This window comes from Cetorhinus maximus, chromosome 5 (assembly GCF_964194155.1).
Source record: "Cetorhinus maximus chromosome 5, sCetMax3.hap1.1, whole genome shotgun sequence".
In the NCBI taxonomy this organism is placed as follows: Eukaryota; Metazoa; Chordata; class Chondrichthyes; order Lamniformes; family Cetorhinidae; genus Cetorhinus; species Cetorhinus maximus.
The window spans coordinates 111,212,412-111,233,801 of record NC_135883.1 but is presented as its reverse complement, the minus strand read 5'-3'; the positions used below and the strand labels follow the sequence as shown (position 1 = coordinate 111,233,801).

Here is a 21,390-nt window from a genome sequence, read left to right as displayed (position 1 = left end):
TAAGAGGTATTCAAACTAAAATAATAATGCAGTGCAGAATAAGTTTAATAAAATAATGGGTACAGTAGCTAAGAGTTGCAGTTCAGTATGAGTGATGGTCCACAGCAGTATAATATTTAGGTCAGAGAATGAGAACTTAAAAACATGCTTATGGTAAACTGACAGAAAAAAAAGGAAATAGGGTCAGAGGGAAGCACCAAAATCTAACGTACAGATAAAGGCAGCAAGCGAAAATTTTAAAACTACAAATCTTGTGTCTTATTTGTTTTGTTTTATTATATTCTGTAGGTATCATTGTGTATTTTCTCTCAGGATCAATCTTCAAACTTTAAAGTAGTCAACAAAGAAAGTCAATACAAGGCAATGCTCCAGAGGCTACAAACATCAAGTGGATACCAGTTAATTACTTACTTCAGCGACTTTAAGAAATTCTGAAACTCTCGTCATTCTAGTGAGAAATTTTTTATAAATTTCTAGTGCTTCTTTACATTGTCCCTTCTTCATTTCAAAATATTTTTCTAAAATCAGAAAAAATGACATTTAACTGTATTACCAAATGTTAATACTTTTCCAGCAGAAGTTAAGAGTCCAAGGGTTTAGATATACATCAGCACGTTAATAGTAAGCAAAAAGAGATGGTGCTTTGAATGCTGAAGCTAATGTTGTCGACAACATCTGCACAAAGTTTGCATCAGTAATGGAACATGTTTTTTTTTCTATTTGGTCTCAATTTATGCAATTGTACTCACCTAACAAATTAATGATTCCATCATTGTAACACGCAAATAATTTGATTAGATCTTTGAAAAGTAGCAAGAAAGCTGCATTTATTACTCCATTTGACAATTCACCAGGGCTGACCTGCAATACCAAATCATGATCATTTATCAGTGTAGTTGCAGACTAAATTTTTGTTTCAGTGCATCTACAAGTATCATCATTCAGTTCTTGACAGATTCACACACACAAGTAGCTATGCAAGTTATGATGCAATGAATGCTTTTTCCATGCAGACGCTAACAGAATGATCAGGTTCATGCTGAATGTTGCAAGGTGGTCAGCTGCCATAAAAGCAAAACAAAGTCACATACTACATTTAAGTATAGCAAATATTGTAATTTAAAAATGATCGAAATGCTCGAGAACAAATCATGCTACTCAAGACTCAATTACAAAGTGATTAACAAAATTAAGTATTGTCCACACACAAAAACTCCAGGAGGTAGTTTGTAACAAACGGCCTTTTTCACTTCACTTCTTCTATATGTGTCTTTCCTTCCAGATTCTGAATAAAGCAAGAAGGAGTATCAACGCCTCCACTGCTTTTCGAGAATGAATAATAGTAAAACCATGAATCAGCTTCTTCATCAGATGGTCTGGGTTGTGGGGTGGGGAAAGAGTGAAGAAAATTAAAACACAGTTTCTTTCACCCCAACAGCCAGAAACTACAACCATGAATTTAAAAAGTTCGATGCAGGGGAGGGAAACACATCTAATATTAGGTTAAAGCTCCCCTGTGACAAATTTTCCCTTGTATGGGAAATGTCATTTGTAAGGACGAGGTTAACCACACCCCTATTACCTTCATTCAAAGGCTACATCAATATATGGAGTAAAAGACAAACTTTAGGTCTGATAGCAGTTCAAAAAATTCCATATGCCGTAATCAAATGCATGCGTGGTCAGTCACTTGAGACACTAACTATAATTCATGGCTCATTGCTTTATTTCATGCACCATCACCCATTCAATCTTTCAATTAGAAGTGGCACCTTAGCTCAAGGATCAGTGGAAAGATTACGGATTTATGAAAAAGTTGTTTCAAAAGGGAAGCAAAGTTCTATGCAAAACCTTTAAAAGTTTAATCATTGCCATCTGCATATGTACAGGTGTTTTTCAATGTTAGTGTGTGCCCTTTATTTGTATTTCAAAGTATTCAATTTAGCTTCCTTTGTACTTAGTTCTATTCTACAAATCTCAATCTTCCTTCTAGTCATTTCTTGCAGGGAGCAGTGTCAATACGAAGTCACAGTGCATTAAAATATTGCTATGCAAATTGTTTGACTGACTTTCTGACTTATTTTGGTCAAATGCTCATCAGCCTAATCTCATGAAAAAACAGGAATATTTATTTCAGGCAAAGGACAGTTCAGCCAAATGTCATATTTCTTAGGAGTTAGATCCAGTTACAATTGTTTCATTCAGGTATGCAAGATTCTTCCAATGGTCTGGACAAAATATATCCTAAAACAGTAGAGAGAAACCCAACTAATTTTTTCAGCTTGATTAGAGTCACTGTTCCATACCTTATTGCCAATTTTCTTCATTTTTAAAAAATCTGCTTCTTCACTACACCAATAGGTTTATCAAAGAGGATTCCAAATCTGAAAGTATTATAGGGAAAGTCAGACAGCACTAGAGAAGCTCTCTCCCACCAAAGCATGCTGAAATTCTGATTTATGGAGATGTTGCCCTGAAGTGGCAAACAGTAACTGGCATGCAGCACCATCCCCATTTCAGCAGCCACATAGTGGTCATGTCACTTCATTTTTTCTAGTTATTTTATTATGTCCCTTTCAAGTCTGGATGAAAGTTCCCAAATGATTGAAATGCCGCCCCCACTCAGAGATTTTCCTCGTGCAACTAGCTTTGTCTTGTGATTATGCCATTTGTTAATTGTCTACATTTAGTTACCTTCATTTGCACATGCAGCTATGAACAACAATACTGATACAGCTGTGGAAAATTGGGTGCAATCAACATAGCTCACTTATGAGCATAGCATGTGACTATTCAGAGTAAAACTACATTATGTGGAAAATACAGCCTAAAACGTAAGACCCCTCTTGACATCCACAGGGTTGAAGGAATATATTGCTGAAATGGTGAAGAGCGGAGCAAATCATAAGACAGGTAGATGATACTACTAGGTATATTCCAACAAAATTGAACATAAATAAAATTTCTAGTCATGGATTACAGTGGTTCAAGGTGGCAGCTCACTACCACCTTCTCGAGGGCAATCAGGGATGGAGAATAAATGCTGACCTAGCAAGTGATACCCACATCCCATGAATGAATAAATAAAAAATGTCATTAGAAAATGACTAGTTGTGATAGGTTTATGTCTCAATTCTGACACTGCAGTCTGCAGCTTTTTATACAGTTTTTAGAAAGCTTACAACAGGCCAACACAACCAAGCATTGTATTGTTAAGTTGCAGAGATCAGGGCAGGCAGGAGATTGGGAAAACCATATTGGATTCATTAGCTGACTTGGCTCAGTGCTTTATGGTTCAAAAATTATAAAAGTAATTCAGTAGTGAGCTACAAGCACAATTTGGCTTATCTATTTTCACATTTTTTTGGTATCCGTGAAAAGGGACTGAAGAGTTCCATCAGAAGGTGCTAAGATTTTGTATTCTGGATAATGAGGATTGTAGGTTGACTGTACACTTTCACTCAAATAGCTCACCATGAAACAGGTTAGTTTCAACCAACTGTTGTGTTATTGCAATTGCAATCCTGAAAATTTGGTGGCAATTAAATTGTAGGATAGGACTTGGATACAGTAAGTCTTCGCTTTAGGTCATCCCGCCTAAAGTTTTGTTTTAAAGTTGTTTATTCTTTAGGGCCTGTTTTTCTGATTTGCACCACTTTCATTTTTACTTTGTATGAATGTATTGTCAGTGGAGTTGCACCCTGGTGTTGGAGTCGCACGCCGGCATTGCGCATCAGCATCACAGATCAGCAAGTGAACAGAAATCTTATTGACATAAATCTGTAGAAATTCGGATAAAGAATACTGGAAACCCATCTGAAGGTAATTGAAAGCTTGGGTAATCATCTGTGACACAGGATTAAATGTTTTCTTCAATGGGTGAAGAATGCTCCAGAAAAAGATCACTGGGGCAACTAAACACAATGTGCTGAGATAAGAGATGTAAAAATGTAATGCTGCATTTCATGATTGAAAAGTTATCCAAAGATTTTTTTAAAAAAAATGCATTTAGCTGTTAAACTAGAAGAACTGCAGAAGGAAGCATTTAGGGAACAAGGTTTCTGAAGTTTAAAGTGCAAAATTTGGCAGAGATTTTCTGTGCAGTATAGGGAAAGGGTCAGAGCATTAGACTTAGGGGCCTCTTCTCAACTTCTAATCATCGAGTAATCAAATTATATAGCACAGGAGGAAGCCATTTGGCCTATCATGCCTGTGCCAGCTCTTTGAAATAGCTATCCAACTAGCCCTACTTCCCTGCTCCTTCCCCATAGCCCCACAATGTTCTCTCTTCAATTTATACAGTATTTATTTTATATTTAGTAACTTATTTTACTTTGCAAGTTAGTTCAGTTAGGAATGCACAGTGCTGCACATGTACAGTACAGTATTTCAACTTGTACCTTGGTGTTTCCAGGCGAGAAACGTATTAAGGAACTTAATTCCGGCTTTAACATTTATTCCTCTAGGAACCCATGATTCACTTAAAAGTCGCGATTTTCAGGAGCGTAACTACAACTTTTTAAAGTGAGGACTTACTGTACTTTGAGAATACCTGTCCTTGCCTCTACATTCTCAATGTCTGCTAGATACTGGTTAGTCACTGTTTCTTTCTGTACCAACCTTCAAGTCAGGAATATTGGAATTTGTAACCCTACTGAACAGGCTACTTACTGAAGAGGTAAGGCCAGTTCTGTATCTGTTGAAAATGACAGCTCTATCAAGTTTTAAGAGCTAAACAGATTGGGTCCAAGTATGCTACAGAAGACTTACTCAAGACAAAGGCTTTGATTGTGACCTAGTAAAAATTCATTCACTTACACAAAGTTAAAATTAAACTCCCAGGCTTTGATAATAACCAAGGTAGCAAAATATGAAGAAGACGGTTATAATAAAAACAAAAGAAAAACAAAACAAAAGGCTGGAAATACTCAACAGATCAGGCAGCATCTGTGGAGAGAAACAGAGTTAATGTTTCAGGTTGATGACTTTCCATCAGAACTGATGCGCACATCCTATGACAAAAACATATGGGATGTTGCCAGAGAAACGGAGAATTGCAAATGTCACACCTCTGTTCAACAATTAAGAAGGGATGACCTTGGCAATTACAGGGCAGCCAGCCCAATGTTAGTGGTGGCAACTTTTAGAAACAATAATCCAGAAAAAAAATTAACTGGCACTTAGGAAAGTATGGGCCCATAAATAAAAGTCAGGGGCCATAAATAAAAGTCAGCAAGCATTTGTTCAAGGTAAATTATGTCTGACTAACTTGATTTTCTTCTTAAAAGAACTCTCAGGGAGTGCTGTCTCTGCCATTAAAACTTTGCTGTCAGTCTAATGTTCCAATGTCCCATTAACATTAACATTCTGAGTTTCAGACTCTTTGGGAACATCTTTAGTTGAAACAGTAATTTTCACAACAGGATTACACAAAGCATTGATTTTTGTATGTCATTCAATTTCTCTTGTATATTTTCAGTTTTAGCAGCTTCATTGGGCTTTTTGTAAATCACTGGAGACAGCAACAGCTTATCTCAAGTAGGCCATTTCTGAAGTGATTTGTTTGCCATGGGGACAAGGGGCCCTTGTCAAGCCCTATTGAAAGCAATGTGCCAGTTTTTAACACCTGGAGACAAAGGAAAAAGCAGCTGGCCTCACTGTTGCCAGACTTATTGACACAGATCTCTGGCATAGAGCGTGAGTGGGCAGGAGAGTTTCCTGGAAAAAGAGACAGGAAAACAGCAGCTGCTGTGAACAGAATAGGAGTTTCTGTTAACCACGAGGCAGGATGCTGATGGAAGCTCACTCTGGTCAGACACGGGACCTGTGGAGATTTAAAGGCACCCATCCTGGCATGGCCGGGGAGGAGTTGTCGCCAGAGTGGATAAGTGATTCTTAAAGACTGAGGGAAACAATGTTTGACAGAGACTGGATGTTACAACTCAGCAAAATGGAGAGAAGCCAGCTGTTGGAAGCTGGGAGTAACTTTCAACCGGTTTCTGTAAAGGCGACAATTCTTCGGAGAGTGTGGTGTAATGTATAAACGCAGTGTGGGGCTTTTGGTCATGTAAGAAAGTTAAGGGATGGGGAGTGGGGGGGGGGAGCGAAAAAGAGGTGAGGAATATCTTTTCTGTAGTTTAGAAAATTAATTGACTGCTAGGAAATGTTTAGTCGATGCTGATTTTACGTTGTTTGTTACAATAAAAATCTTAATGTGAAACCTTGTAGTGGGATCCTTTGAGTTTGTCTCTAGGAAATTCAAATCTCTTTAAAAAGTCATCGGTTTCCACAGGGATTGTAACACAATACTTGTGGTAAAGGGCCTCCTATAGTGTTAGGGAGTTCAACGATTTTGACCTAGTAATGAAGGACTGAAGATGCATGTTCAAGTTGGGATGCTATGTGACTTGGAGGGGATTTTGAAGGTGATACTGTTCCCAAGCACCTGCTCCCCTCATCATTCTAGGTGGCGGTGGTTATGGGTTTTGAGATGCCTTGCCAAAGAAGCCTTACTAATGCCATAGTGAATCCAGCAAATAGTACAAACTGCAGACAGGGTACGTCAGTGGTAGAGGGAGTGGATACTTCAGCTGGTGGATGGGGCTCTGATCAAGTGGACTGCTTCTTCCTTGATCGGAGCAATATTGCAGTTGCACTTAGCCAGGCATGTGGAGAGTATTCCCTTATACATTTGACTTTTGCCTTGTTGGTTTTAGAGGGTTTTGGGGGTCCGGTGAGCTGCTCATTGTAGAAACCCAGAATCTGACCCACTATAGTGACCACAGCATTTTTGTAGCTGCTTCAATTGAGTTTCTGATCAATGATGTTGGTGAAGGATATGGCAATGCTAATGTCATTGAATTTCAAGTGGAGGTAGTTAGGTTCTCTCTTATGGGGAGATTGTCATTGCCTGGCACATGGCACAAATGTTGCCTGCCACTTATTATGCAGGTATGGACTGCTTCATCGTCTGGGAAATGGCAAATGGAGCTGAGCATGCAATCAGCAAACAGCCCAAACTAATAATGAAGCAAGGGCCACTTTCAAGGGTTTGTGTATAAAATCAGGGACTACACTTTGAAATGTTGTGGCTTACATAGGAAGATACCAAAACAATTGGAATAGAGCAATTGTAGTTAGTGCAGGGTTTGGAGATCTTCTGTTCCCATATCAAATTCTTCCAAAAGTCTTTTCAGCTTTAGAGATGAAATTGACACATTCAGACTAACAATGAAATGGATGCGCAACTTCAATTTAGATATTGGCACAATTAAAATCTTATACAGCCAAGGCAGCAATTTATGGCATGTGTTGATACAACTCTGTATCATCTGAAAATGTAAAGAGCAGGTACAGGCTGCAAAGAGATTAGAAATGGAAGAAACATTCGTTTTCTGAATGAACATGCAATAAGCGATGCAAAAGGGGATGTTCAAATAAGACCATGCATTTCTATGAATGCAAACTGCCCATGCATCAGTAAGCATTCAGCTTTTGCAATACCATATACGCATGCAAGGCTTAAAATGCAAGTAGATTGGAAACAATCTCTATTAATTACTAAAATGAACTGTCCAGTTCAGCAATGACAGTCACAACTGCAAACTGTCATGCTGATGAACTACTCACATCAAACTCCAGTAGTGCATCCAGCTGCCCTTGCAGTATTGGCATGCCTTTCAACAATTTTTCTGGAGCCATAGTTCTCATTGCACCATCAGACCTGTAAAAAAAGAGCATGTGAGCTAAATAATCTATTTCACCTGCATGAAAACCACTTACATCAAATTCCAGCAGAGCATCCAAATGTCCTTGAAATTTCTGCATAGTTTTCAACAATTTTTCTGAAGTCATGATTCTCATAACACCATCAACCCTGAAAAAAATTGCAGCTTTGGAATCATTTCTTGCTTTTTATATTTCACCATTTAGACCTCATGATTAATAGAAAAATACTCTAAATAATTTGTATTTATTTCCACTCCTTTTAAGTTGATCGTAGCAATTGAATGACTTTGAGGAGAGCCTAGAGAACAGGCACTCATTACCAAAGAGCTTAAAAAAAACCTGAATTTGAACAACTCTAAAGAAAGTTAAATGGGGAAGTACTATTTACGTCGGTAAGGTTACTGGAATGTTCACTCAGATGTCAATTCCCTTGCTGCGACATTATCAGCTCAGACTTTCAGAAAGTTCCCACGCAAAATATTAAAAAACCTAAACACAAGGGCAGGTCCAAATAATGGCAGATGCCATTAGATGTCATGCCACAGCCTAATGCTGCCCACTTCAGATTAGATTTCATGGCACTGGTCGAGTTAAAAAGTTCAGCAATACAACAGTCCCTCCAACTTCAAGGAAGCAAATTTTGAGAAGATGAAAAAGTAACTGAAAGAACTTAATGAAACCCACTACTAAGAAAGTGGGGGGGGATGGTGGGAGAGAGCATATTTTAAATACATTTCATAGGTACCAAATTAGCCATATATAAATGGAATCCAAATGTAGCTGAAGGAGGAGGCAGCAGTGGGAAATCAGCAGGGGGAGTGGCAGTTGAAGAGAGCCAAAAGGAAGAAGGGGCTAAGAAGGGACCAAGCCACTTCCCAGACAAGTGGCAAGAGGCGTCTCCCATCCGACACGGATGACAAGGGCAGCTGCTCTTCGGACGAAGAAATGCCAGGGTGGCACCCACAGAAGAAGCGGCAAAGCTCTAGGGAGTTGGAGGACAAGATACCCGAGCTCCAGAACATTGGAGATAATGAGGAGACCAGCGCACCCCAACTTTGCCCACAACCCGAAGAGGCCAGCGCACCACAACCCCAGGAATCTGGGAGCAGTGAGGCGCTCAGCGCACCCCAGCTCCGGGAAGCCGGGAGCAGCAACGCCCCGGAGGGGGAGAGGATTGGAGAAGCTTCTCCAACAAAGGACATTTCAAGTCCCGTTCTCTGCACGAACCCCCAGATGCCACCTGAGCGGAACATCTGCAATGGGGTGGTTCAGGACAGTTTCCTCAGCCCATCCAAAGTGAGGCAATTTGTGAACACTATGGGTATGAAGGAGCAGACCAAAGGTCTGGGACACTCAGAGACAACAGTTTTGGTAAGAGAATAAATGTTTTAAAATGGGGGGTTCTCCCAGGACCGAGGGACTGGGAACTGTTTAGAGCCCCTGGGCTGTACAGCTCAAAATGAATGTCTGCAAATGATTGTAATATTCATTGATTGTATTGATGCACCTTGTGATACATGTTGTAAAAGTTGAACCTGATTGTACTTTTGTGATGGTGATTTTGAAATGGTTTGGAATGTTCTTGAAGATATTTTATGAATAAAGTATATTTTTGCAAAAAAAAAGCTGTGGTGGACAACCTTTCAAGGCTCTAGAGCCAGATTTAAATGAGAAAAATAATTCTTTTACATTACAGCTTGGGCCCTGGTTCAGCAACTGCCAAACTAGGTCTTTGCTATCACTGGCTCTGCACAGACTCATTCATTTGTATTCAAGAGTTACTGTGACAATGGTACAAAAACTGCAATTTTAACTCCCAAAAAACAGATGGGTTGGGGTTAGGTAGCAAATAAAAATGTAAAAAAAATCTCAAATCCAACCCACTTTGAACCCAACTGCCCATTTTAACAGAGGCACACACTAATCTATTCGTGGGAGGTGGGCTGCTCATTTAAATATTTTAATGAGGCTTCATACATCAGATTTTTTTCTCCTTTTCAGCTTGAATGTGGGCCCGTCAGGTTTGCCAGGCCTAATGAATCCAGACACCTAAAGGGAGGTGAAAATTATCGCATTCCACTACTGTTTGGTTGACCAGAAGGAGCATGAATTCTCTCCCCTGAAGAAGCCTTTCCACGTCTTTAGCAATCAGGAGAATCAGGGGCCAAGATTCTGCTGAATAGGTAAGGGGAAGATAAGGGGTACAACTAAGTTGTGGGGTGGGAGGGGTGCATGGAGGCAGCTCCTTAGTTAACAGTCTTGTTGGAGTATCTTCACTACATGGACTGCGTCAATTCAAGGCTGCAGCCCACTTTCAGCTTCAAGGGCAACTTGGGATGGACAATAAATGCTGGTCTTGTCAGCAAACTCCACATCTCGAGCGTAAATATTTTAAAATCACAGCTATGACATCAACTACTGGAGGCCGCCTTCTTCCATCAATCAGGTCCCATTCTTTCGATTTTAAATAGATCGTGATGCCTTGTAATCTCTGTTGTGTGTTTTTTTTAAATGCAGCCCCAATTATTAGGTCTTTCTTTACAGTTGTATTTCCTCAGATTAAGAAGAATTCTGGTAAATTGTAAGTTCCATAAAGCCTAATTACGCTTTTTGGAACATGTAGCCTAATGTATATCTGCACGTAAATTAGGATACAGAAAAAAAATGCACAAACAGCTGGAACAAATATTTGAAGAGTAGCAATATTTTGATGTTTAAATACTTTTCATATGGCACAGCCATCCAACTTGCAAATACATTAATTAATTGTGACTTCAAACTAACTTAGAAAAGTGACATGCTGCCAAATGCTTTTCGTTCTGTACTCATTGGGACAGACACTGGAATGCCAAATAATCAAAGGGGGCAACAATTTATGCTACATGAAAAAAGGGTGCTGGTGGCTTGGCAAGTCGACTCCGACTGCTTGAGGCACTGCCTTGGCGAATGCACCAGCGAATTATTGTCCCCCACCCTTTGGTTTTGTCCTCTGCAAAGGAATGTGTGTAGGCATTGCATCTTCTTGAATTAAACAATAGTTCTATGGTACATTCTCCAATGTCTCTACCAATCAGAATTAACTCTTGTCTACCAATCAGCACCTTTTTCTCATGCAGTATAAATCGTTGTTCCCTTTGAAACTTAGCATTATTGCGACTGCCCTGGTGAGTGCAAGACAAAAAGTTTCAACATCATGTCTCTTTTTTCAGCAATACTCAATCTAACTTAGGGCTAACTCAACCAGAAATCTAACCAGATGACTTTACAAAACCAAATTTTGAAATTGCTTAACACAACTACCTTGAAGACCCAGAAGAATGTTTGTGGCTTGGTGAATCTTCTGCCGCATTACCATTTTCATGGGCCTTAACCACGGATGGAAAATTAGCAAGTTTTGCTTTCTGCAACCAAATATGAAACTGCTTCTCATTTATAAATGCAAAGTCAATTATAACAAGTTTATATTACAACTTAATATATCCTTGCAATCCCAAATTTAATTTCTTTAGATAAAGCAATACATTTGCTGGAAAGCCCAAATTTAAACCCAACTGAGGATAATTCAGGACATATTTTGATCTTTTCTTTCACAGTACTGAGCAATTAAAGCAAATTAGAAGCTGAGGATACTGTTTAGTGAAGCACAAGACCTGCAGGTAAACTTATTTAACTCAATCAGGTTTGTCAAAACCCTGTGACTCAGTGCATGAGTTTTAATGCTAGTTACAATTTTCATCACATGCTTCAACAGTAGCTAGTCCTAACGAATGACAGAAGCTCAGTTAAACAAAATTGCACTAATTTCTAAAGAGCGATCTGTATGTTGCTGGCATCACATTAGCAAAGCAGCACATTTGTACAATGATGTACACAAGGAATTTAAAATACTTTTGAAAGACATTAGAAAATGTTGTACATTTAAAAAATACAAACATTTAGAAGCGTTAGAAATGGCCCTCGACAAGCTATCAGAATATACAGTGCACCACCAATTCATTCCTCACAAGCCATAATAAAAATATAACGTTTGAATTTAGAACTTAACCTTTTAAACATCCATATAGTTAACTCTTGTGCATATATCTTACTACAAAATGTCACATCTCGCTTCCTTCTAACAGGCCTGTGCTACAAACACATTACTCATTAATACTTCTGCTCATTCAACATAGCAACATTATACAATATTTGCCAAGAAACCAACAGAATCAAACCTCGTTTCTATGAACATTTGGTGTACAGTCCTACAGTTAAATTTTCCAATCAATTGTTGAACTGTTATAAACTCTTTTCACAAAAGCAACAAGTAAAAGACTGGGAAACAATAAATCTAATTGCACTTAATACAGTCTGCCAATTTTTGTAGGCCACCATTCTACAGTATATTTAACTGTACAACTGACGTTCACAAAAATGATCTCAAACTTACCCTTTCTTCACTCTTGCAAAGTCAAATGCCATCTGTCTATAGGAATATGCCTTTTCATTTAAATATCTGCTGTATCGTCTAATAAATGTAGACATATCATAACCTGCAAGAATTAAAGCGCAGTTATATGAGTAGAAATTAGAAAATATCAGCATTTTCTGCTGACACAATTATACAGATTCTAGCTTGTGATTTAGCCGTAATAGCTTTTTAAATGGCTGTATTTGACAGCTAATTTTGCTGACAAATTTTGCTACGAGAGGCAGCAGGTTTTTTGATCAGGAACAAATATGCAAGACAGAAAAAAAATTGCACAATTGAGATTAATATTGTGTCACAAAAACTGGAGAATGAATATACTGTCGCAAACTTAGTGTTGAAAAAGAATTAATTGGTCTACACAATATATTTAATAGCCACTGCTCAATATTAGACTTGTAAACAATTCCTATTTACAAACCAAGGAGTCAGCCAGAGCTAAGAATGGCCGTTTCAAACTATGCCAAAAAAATACTCAATTTCATTTCGGCAAACTTCTACTGCTTGGCAACTTCATTTGCATTGTGTCATGTTGGTACAAAAGCCATGTGTTTGTTTACCCCCCTTCATACAGGGATTTATAGCAGCTTTAATAGGAATATAGGACTTCGAGCAGAAGTAGGCCATTCAGCCCTTCGAGCCTGCTCCACCATTCAATAAAATCATGGTGGATTTGATTGTGATCTCAACACCACTTTCCTGTCTGTACCCCATAACCCCTGAATCCCTTGTCTATTAAAAATATATCCAACTCAGCCTTGAATAAATTTAATGACCCAGCCTCCACTGCTTTCTAGGGAAGAGAGTTCCATGAACTAACAACTCTCCAAAATTTTTTTTTCCTCATTTCAATCTTAAAAGGAAGGACTGTTATTTTTTAAACTGTCTCCCCCAGTTCCAGCCCCAAAAGAGGAAACATCTTCCTGGTATCCACCCTATCAAATCCCCTCAGGGATCTTGTATGTTTCAATATGATTTTTTAAAAAAATTCATTCACGGTATGTGGTTTTGCTGGCTTGGCCAGCAGTTATTGCCCATCCCTAGTTGCCCTTGAGCAGGTGGTGGTGAGCTGCCTTCTTGAGCCATTGCAGTCCATGTGGAGTAGGTACACCCACAGTGCTGTTAGGAAGGGAGTTCCAGGATTTTAACCCAGTGACAGTGAAGGAATGGTGATATATTTCCAAGTCAGGATGGTGAGTGACTTAGAGGGGAACTTCCAGGTGGTGGTGTTCCCATCTATCTGCTGCCCTTGTCCTTTTAGATGGTAGCGGTTATGGGTTTGGAAGATGCTGTTGAAGGAGCCTTGGTGAATTCCCGCAGTGCATCTTGTAGATGGTACACACTGCTGCTACTATGCGTTGGTGGCGGAGGGAGTGAATGTTTGTGGATGTAGTGCCAAGCAAGCAGGCTGCTTTGGCCTGGACGGTGTCAAGCTTCTTGAGTGTTGTGGGTGCAAGTGGGGAGTATTCCATCATACTTCTGACTTGTGCCTTGTAGATGGTGAACAGGCTTTGGGGAGTCAGGAGGTGGGTTGTTCGGCACAGGATTCCTAGCCTCTAACCAGCTCTTGTAGGCACAGTATTTATATATGGCTAGTCCAGTTCAGTTTCTGGCGAATGGCAACCCGCAGGGTGTTGATAGTGGGGGATTCAGTGATGGTAATACCATTGAACATCAAGGGGAGATAGTTGGATTCTCTTTTGTTTGAGATGGTCATTGCCTGACACTTGTGATGCGAATGTTACTTGCCACTTGTCAGCCCAATCCTGGATATTGTCCAGGTCTTGCTGCATTTAGACATGGACTGCTTCAGTATCTGAGTCGTCGCGAATGGTGCTGAACTTTGTGCAATCATCAGTGAACATCCCCACTTCTAACCTTATGATGGAAAGAAGGTCATTGATGAAGCAGCTGAAGATGGTTGGGCCGAGGACACGAGCCTGAGGAGCTCCTGCAGTGATGTCCTGAAGATGAGATGACTAGCTTCCAGCAATCACAACCATTTTCCTTTGTGCTAGCTTTGACTCCAACCAGTGATATAGTAGCCATCACTGAGACGTGGTTGAGGGAAGGGCAGGATTGGCAGCTCAACATTCTGGGATATAGAATCTTCAGGCGAGACACGGCGGAGGGGTGGTGTGTGTGTGTGTGGTAAAGGAGGCGGAGGCGTTGCATTATTAGTTAAGGAATCAGTTATTGCAGTAAGGAGAGATGATATCTTGGAGGGGGCATTGAATTAAGCTTTGTGGGTAGAGCTTAGGAATAAAAAAGGGGCAGCCACATTGTTAGGTGTTTATTATAGACCTCCAGATGGTCAGCAGGAAACTGAGGAGCAAATATGTGCACAATTTGTGGAGGTGTGTAAAAACATTAATAATAGGGTAATTGTATTCGGTGATTTCAACTTTCCCAACATTAATTGGGATAGACATAGTGTTAAGGGCTTGGATGGAGTGGAGTTCTTGAAATGTGTACAGGAAAACTTTTTAGGTCAATATGTAGAGAGTCCAATAAGGGACGGTGCATTGCTGGACCTAATTCTGGGGAATGAAGTCGGACAGGTGGCTGAGGTGGTGGCAGGCGAGCATTTTAGCAATAGCCACCACAACATGGTACAGTTTAAGTTTGTTATGGACAAAGAAGTCGACAAGTTGCAAAAAAATATTTTGGATTGGGGGAAAGCGGATTTTAGTAAAATAAGGCAGGATCTGGCCAAGGTAGACTGGGAACAGTTACTTGTGGGGAAATCTACAGAGGAACAGTGGGGGTGTTCAAAAAGGAAATGAGGAGGGTACAGGCTTAACATGTTCCGTTTAGGGTGATAGGAAGGAGTAACAAGCCCAGAGAACCATGGATGACCAGAGATATTCAGGTTACGATGAGAAGGAAAAGAGAGGCTTTTAGCAGGTACAAGGGAGGCAAATCAGCAGAGGCATTAGTGGAGTACAGACAGTGCAGGGTGGAGCTTAAGAAAGCAATTAGGAGAGCAAAGAGGGGATATGAGAAAGCTCTGGCTGGTAAAAGTAGGGAAAATCCCAAGATGTTCTATAAGTATATCAATGGGAAGAGGATAACCAGGGAAAGAGTAAGGCCCATAAGGGACCAAGGGGGCAATCTATGGGTGGAGCCAGAGGGCATCACTAGAGTGTTGAATGAATACTTCACGTCCGTCTTCACCCAAGAGAATGAGGATGAAGGTATCGAACTCAGGGAGAGAGACTGCGAGGTTCTTAAGCAAATTGATATAGGGAGTGACAGGTATTGGGGGTGTTGGCAGGCTTAAAAGTGGACAAATCTCCAGGTCCAGATGATTTGTGACCCAGACTGCTGAGGGAGGCAAGGGAGGAGATCGCAGCAGCTCTGACCCGAATTTTTAATTCCTCGCTGGCCACGGGGGAGGTGCCAGAGGACTGGAGAACAGCTAATGTGGTTCCGCTATTTAAGAAGGGTTGTAGAGATAAATCAGGTAACTACAGGCCAGTGAGTCTCATGTCAGTGGTAGGGAAACTATTGGAGAAAGTTCTGAAGGAGATTATCTATCTCCACTTGGACAGGCAAGGTTTGATCAGGGATAGTCAGCATGGCTTTGTCAGAGGGAGGTCATGCCTAACAAATCTGATTGAATTTTTTGAGGTGACCAGGTGTGTAGGTGAGGGTAGTGCAGTTGATGTAGTTTATATGGATTTCAGCAAAGCCTTTGACAAGGTTCCACATGGGAGAGTTATAAAAAAGGCAAATGCACATGGGATATAGGGTAATTTGATAAGGTGGATCCAAAATTGGCTTAGTTGTAGGAGGCAGAGGGTGATGACAGAAGGATGCTTTAGTGACTGGAAGCCAGTGTCCAGTGGCGTACCACAGGGATCTGTGCTTGGTCCCCTATTATTTGTCATTTATACAAACGACATAGATGACTATGTAGGGGGTAGGATTAGTAAGTTTGCGGATGGCACAAAGATTGGCCAGGTGGTTAACAGTGAGGTTGAGTGTCTTGGGCTACAGGAAGATATAGATGGGATGGTCAAATGGGCAGATAAGTGGCAGATGGAATTTAACTCTGAAAAGTGTGAGGTGATACACTTTGGAAGGAGTAATTTGACAAGGAAGTATTCAATGAACGACATGGCACTAGGAAGTTCTGAGGAACAAAGGGGCCTTGGCGTCCATAGAACTCTGAAGGTGGAGGGGCATGTTAGTGGGGTGGTGAAAAAGGCATATGGGACACTTGCCTTTATCAATCGAGGCATAGATTACAAAAGTAGGGAGGTCATGTTGGAGTTGTATAGAACCTTGGTGAGGCCACAGCTGGAGTACTATGTGCAGTTCTGGTCACCACATTATCGGAAGGATGTGATTGCACTGGAGGGGGTGCAGAGGAGATTCACCAGGGTGTTGCCTGGGATGAAACGTTTAAGTTATGAAGAGAGGTTGGATAGACTTGGGTTGTTTTCGTTGGAGCAGAGAAGACTGAGGGGTGACCTGATCGAGGTGTACAAGATTATGAGGGGCATGGACAGGGTGGATAGGGAGCAGCTGTTCCCCCTAGTTGAAGGGTCAGTTACAAGGGGGCATAAGTTCAAGGTAAGGGGCAGGAGGTTTAGGGGGGATGTGAGGAAAAACGTTTTTACCCAGAGGGTGGTGACGGTCTGAAATGCACTGCCTGGGAGGGTGGTGGAGGCGGCCTCACATCCTTTAAAAAGTACCTGGATGAGCACTTGGCACGTCATAACATTCAAGGCCATGGGCCAAGTGCTGGTAAATGGGATTAGATCGGTAGGTCAGGTGTTTCTCACGTGTGGGTGCAGACTCGATGGGCCTCTCTTCTGCACTGTGATTCTGTGATTCAGCCGAGAGATTTCCCCAATTCCCATCGACTCCAGTTTTGCTAAGGCTCCTTGATGCCACACTTGGTCAAATGCAGCCTTGATGTCAAAGGCAGTCACTCTCACCTCAGGAGTTTAGCTCTTTTGTCCATGTTTTAACCAAGGCTTTAATGAGGTCAGGAGTCGAGTGGCCCATGGCGGCACCCAAAGTAGGCGTCAGTGAACAGGTTAATGCTAAGCAAGTGCCACTTGATAGCATTGATGACGACCTCTTCCATTACTTTACTGATGATCAAGAGTAGACTGATGCGGCGGTAATTGGCCCATCACATCTCATTTTTCTAAACCAAAATGGGTATAGGCCCCAACCTGTTCAACCTTTCGTCATAAGCCCTTCATCCCGGGAATGAGTTGAGTGAACCATTTCTGAGCTGCTTCTAATGTATTTATCTCCTTTTTCAATTAAGGAAATCAAAACTATACAGAGTTCCAGATGAGGTCTCACCAAAGCCCTACACAGTTGCAGGAAATCTTACCTACTTTTACATTCCATTCCCCTTGCAATAAACATCAACATTCCATTTGTCTGCCTAATCACTTGCTGTACCTGCATGCTAACTTTTTGTGATTCGTGTACTGGGACACTCAGATCCCTCTGTACCATCAAGTTCTGCAATCTCCATTTAAATAGTATGCTGCTTTTCTATTATTTCGGCCAAATTGGACAAGTTCACATTTTCCCACATTATACTCCATCTGCTAAATTTTTGCCCACTCACTTAACCTATCTATATCTCTTTGTAGACTCTCAACTTCCTCTGGACAACTTATTTGCCTACCTATCTTGGTGCCAAGGGCAAATATAGCTATCATACATTCGGTCCCCTCATCCAAATAAGTTAAAGAAGTTGTTAATTAAAGTTGTCAAAGGAAGTGCATCATAATGTTGCAGGATATACTGCATCATTTTCCAATAGACACATTTTCCTTTATTCAAAATGGTGATATTTCATTTTTAGTCAAGACATCTGTGGATCACTTGTGCACTATATTGCTCCTTTTACTCTGCAATTTATGCCCACCTACCCAGCTTCTACATTTGTTGCCAAGATGCCAGGCACAAATATATTTGCAAGGCAGAAGGAATAGAATGTGAAAAATGTGAAGTTATTCACTTTGGTAGGAAGAACAGAAATGCAGAGTATTTCTTAAATGGCGAGAGATTGGGAAGTGTTGACGTCCAAAGGGATTTGGGTGTCCTTGTTCATAAATCATTGAAAACCAACATGCAGGTGCAGCAAGCAATTAGGAAGGCAAATTGTATGTTGGCCTTTATTGCAAGAGGATTTGAGTACAGGAGTAAAGTAGTCTTGCTGCAATTGTATAGAGCCTTGGTAAGATTGCATCTGGAGTAGTGTGCATAGTTTTGGCCTCCTTATAATTAAGGATGGGGAAGTGCAACAAAGGATCACCAGATTGATCTTCAAGATGGCAAAATTGCCCTATGAGAAGACCAGGCCTATATTCTCTTGGGTTTAGAAGAACGAGACTTGATCTCAATTAAGCATACAAAATGCCTACAGGGCTCGACAGGGCAGGGAGTGAGAGAGAAACAGCGGGGCTATTTACAGCGAGAGAGAGAGAGAGAGAAGGGCATTTACAGGGAGAGAGAAACAGCATGGTCATTTACAGTGAGAGAGTGAAAGAGAAACAGTGGGGCCATTTAGAGAGAGCGAGAGAGAGACAGACAGACAGCAGGGCCATTTACATGGAGAGAGAGAGGGGGAAACAGCGTGGTCATTTACAGCGAGAGTGAGAGAAACAGCGTGGTAATTTACAGCAAGTGAGAGAGGGGGGAGTGGGGCCTTTAACAGTGAGAGAGTTAGAGAAGAGTGAGACACCATTAAAAAGCACAAGTGGAAAAAGAGCGTGGAGAGCAGCTGATTGGTGAGTAGGATTGATGAGTATTTCTAGTCTTTAAAATAAAAGTAAGGTCTTTAGTTTGGGTTTAGACCTCCAGTCTTTTTTTGCTCTTTTTCTTAAAGATAGCTTGTTAGGTATAAGATCGATAAAGGCGTGTATAAAAAAATTATAATAAAGTGTAAAGAGTGGGGACCCTAGAGTAATGAATTAATAAATTGAATAAAATACGATAGCAATGGCAGGACGGGTGATGTGTTGCTGCTGCAACTTGTGGGATCTGCTGCTGGACACCAAGGTGATCCAGAGCGAACACATCTATACCAAATGTTTGCAGCTCGAGGAACTTCGGTCCGAGTTGAGGAGCTGGAGTCAGAGCTGCAGACATTGCGCTACATCAGGGAGGGGGAAAGTTACCTGGACACTTTGCTTCAGGAAGCGGTCACACCCCTCAGATTAGGTGATTCAAATTTGGTCTGTGATCAGGGGCAGGAGGGTGTGACTGCAGGTGTAGGGGCCCAGGGGTAGCGTACGAGAGGCCTTGGCCCCTGCAAATGTTCAACAGTTATGAGGTTATTGCAAGCTGTGTGGACAAGAGCGGAGACTGCAGGGAGGATGAGTGAACCAACCACGGCACCATGGTACAGGGAGACATTCAAGTGGGAGGAGGAAATGGGAGCATAGTCGTGGTAGGGGGACAGTATAATTAAGGGGATAGATACTGTTCTCTGCAGTGATGAGCGTGTGTCCCGTAGGCTGTGTTGCCTACCTGGTGCCAGGGTTAAGGACATCTCCTCAAGGCTGGAGAGGAAGGGAAAGGATCCAGTTGTCGTCGTCCATGTTGGTATCAACGACATTGATAGGACTAGAAAGGAGGTTCTGCTGAAAGAATTTGAACAGTTAGGAGTTAAATTAAAAAGCAGAACCTCCAAGGTAATAATCTTGGGATTGCTACCTGAGTCACGGGCAAACTGGCATAGAGTAAATAAAGTCAAGGAGTTAAATGCGTGGCTCAGAGATTGGTGTGGGAAGAATAGGTTTCAGTTCATGGGCACTGGCACCAGTACTGGGGTAGAAGGGAGCTGTTCCAGTAGGATGGGCTTCACTTGAACCGTGCTGGGACCAGTGTCCTGACAAACCGAATATCTTGGGTTGTAGAGAGGGCTAAATTGAGGGGAGGTTTCTGGAAAGGGGCTACATAGGCTTACAAAGCAAAAGGATATGGCAGCATTGCAGGGCAGTTATTTAGGTAATGATACCCAGAGTGTGACAGGAAGGGACAGTATACACAAATATAAAAAACTGCAGCAAATAAGGTCAAATGGGGGAAAAAAATGGTAAAAAAAGGCAAAATTAATGGCCCTTTACTTAAATGCATATCATATTCAGAACAAAATAAATGAATTAACGATACAAATAGAGGTTAATGGGTATGACCTTATACCATTATGAAGATGTGGTTGCAAGGAGATCAAAGCTGGGAATTAAATACAGAAAATGCTGGAAAAACTCAGCAGGTCTAGCAGCATCTGTGGAGAGAGAAACAGTTTACGTTTCGAGCCCGTATGGCCCTTCTTCAGAGCTGAAGAGAAGTGGATGTGATGATATTTATACTGTTGGGGGGGGGGGTGGGGCAGGTGGAGCTGGATCGAAGGCCAGTGGTAGGTGGGGACAAAGGAGGAATTGACAAAGATGTCATGAACAAAAGGGCAAAGGGAGTGTTAATGGTAGTGGTTAGTGCTAAAAAAAAGGTGCATTTAGTAGCATAAAGGTAAGAAAGCAGAATGTGATAATAATAGAACAAGGGTAGCATTGTGTGAAAGAACAACATGGAACAAGTAACAGATGGCCCTTGTAGGGGATGGGGTGGGGGCAGTGGTGAGGAATAAAAAGGATAGAAAATGGATGAGGCGGAGGGATAAAACCACAGATGTTCCAGTGAAGCCCAATGCAAACTGGAGGAACAGCACCTCATCTTCCAATTAGGCACTTTACAGCCTTGAGTTCAACAACTTCAGGCCATGAACTCTCTCCTCCATTCTCACCCCCGTTTTTTAATCCCCTTTTTCCAACATTCATTTTTATTTTTTTATCTACAGTATTTTGCTTTTATCTGGGAACTAAATATTCTGGGGTATGTAACTTTTCAAAAGGACAGGCAGGAAGGAAAGGGTGCTGGGGTAGTTTTGTTAGTATGAGATGGAATAAGCATGATAGCAAGAAAGGATCTTAGGTCGGAAGATGTTGAATCCATATGGGTGAAGCTAAAAAATAACAAGGGGAAGACGACACTGGTGGGAGTAGTTTCTAGGCCCCCTGACAGTAGCTATACTGTAGGACAGAGGATAAATCAGGAGATAATGAGGGCATGTAAAAAAGGCAGTACATTAATCATGGGTGGCTTCAATCTTCAAGTAGATTGGGAATATCAAATTGGCAGAGGTAGCCACG

At 41.2% G+C, this 21,390-nt stretch overlaps 1 protein-coding gene across 6 annotated transcripts in view; it reads right to left on the bottom strand.

Annotated features, from left to right (window-relative positions):
- Nucleotides 1-21,390, bottom strand: part of snap91a (synaptosome associated protein 91a) — a 204,727-nt gene that overhangs the window by 86,199 nt on the left and 97,138 nt on the right. For all 6 annotated transcript variants that reach the window (XM_078542297.1, XM_078542298.1, XM_078542299.1 and 3 more), the window contains 4 exons: nucleotides 12,158-12,260; nucleotides 7,630-7,723; nucleotides 750-861; nucleotides 412-518 (listed from right to left, as the gene is read on the bottom strand). In XM_078542297.1, coding sequence (XP_078398423.1) covers nucleotides 412-518; nucleotides 750-861; nucleotides 7,630-7,723; nucleotides 12,158-12,260 — 416 coding nt within the window. The remainder of the gene's footprint in view (nucleotides 1-411; nucleotides 519-749; nucleotides 862-7,629; nucleotides 7,724-12,157; nucleotides 12,261-21,390) is intronic.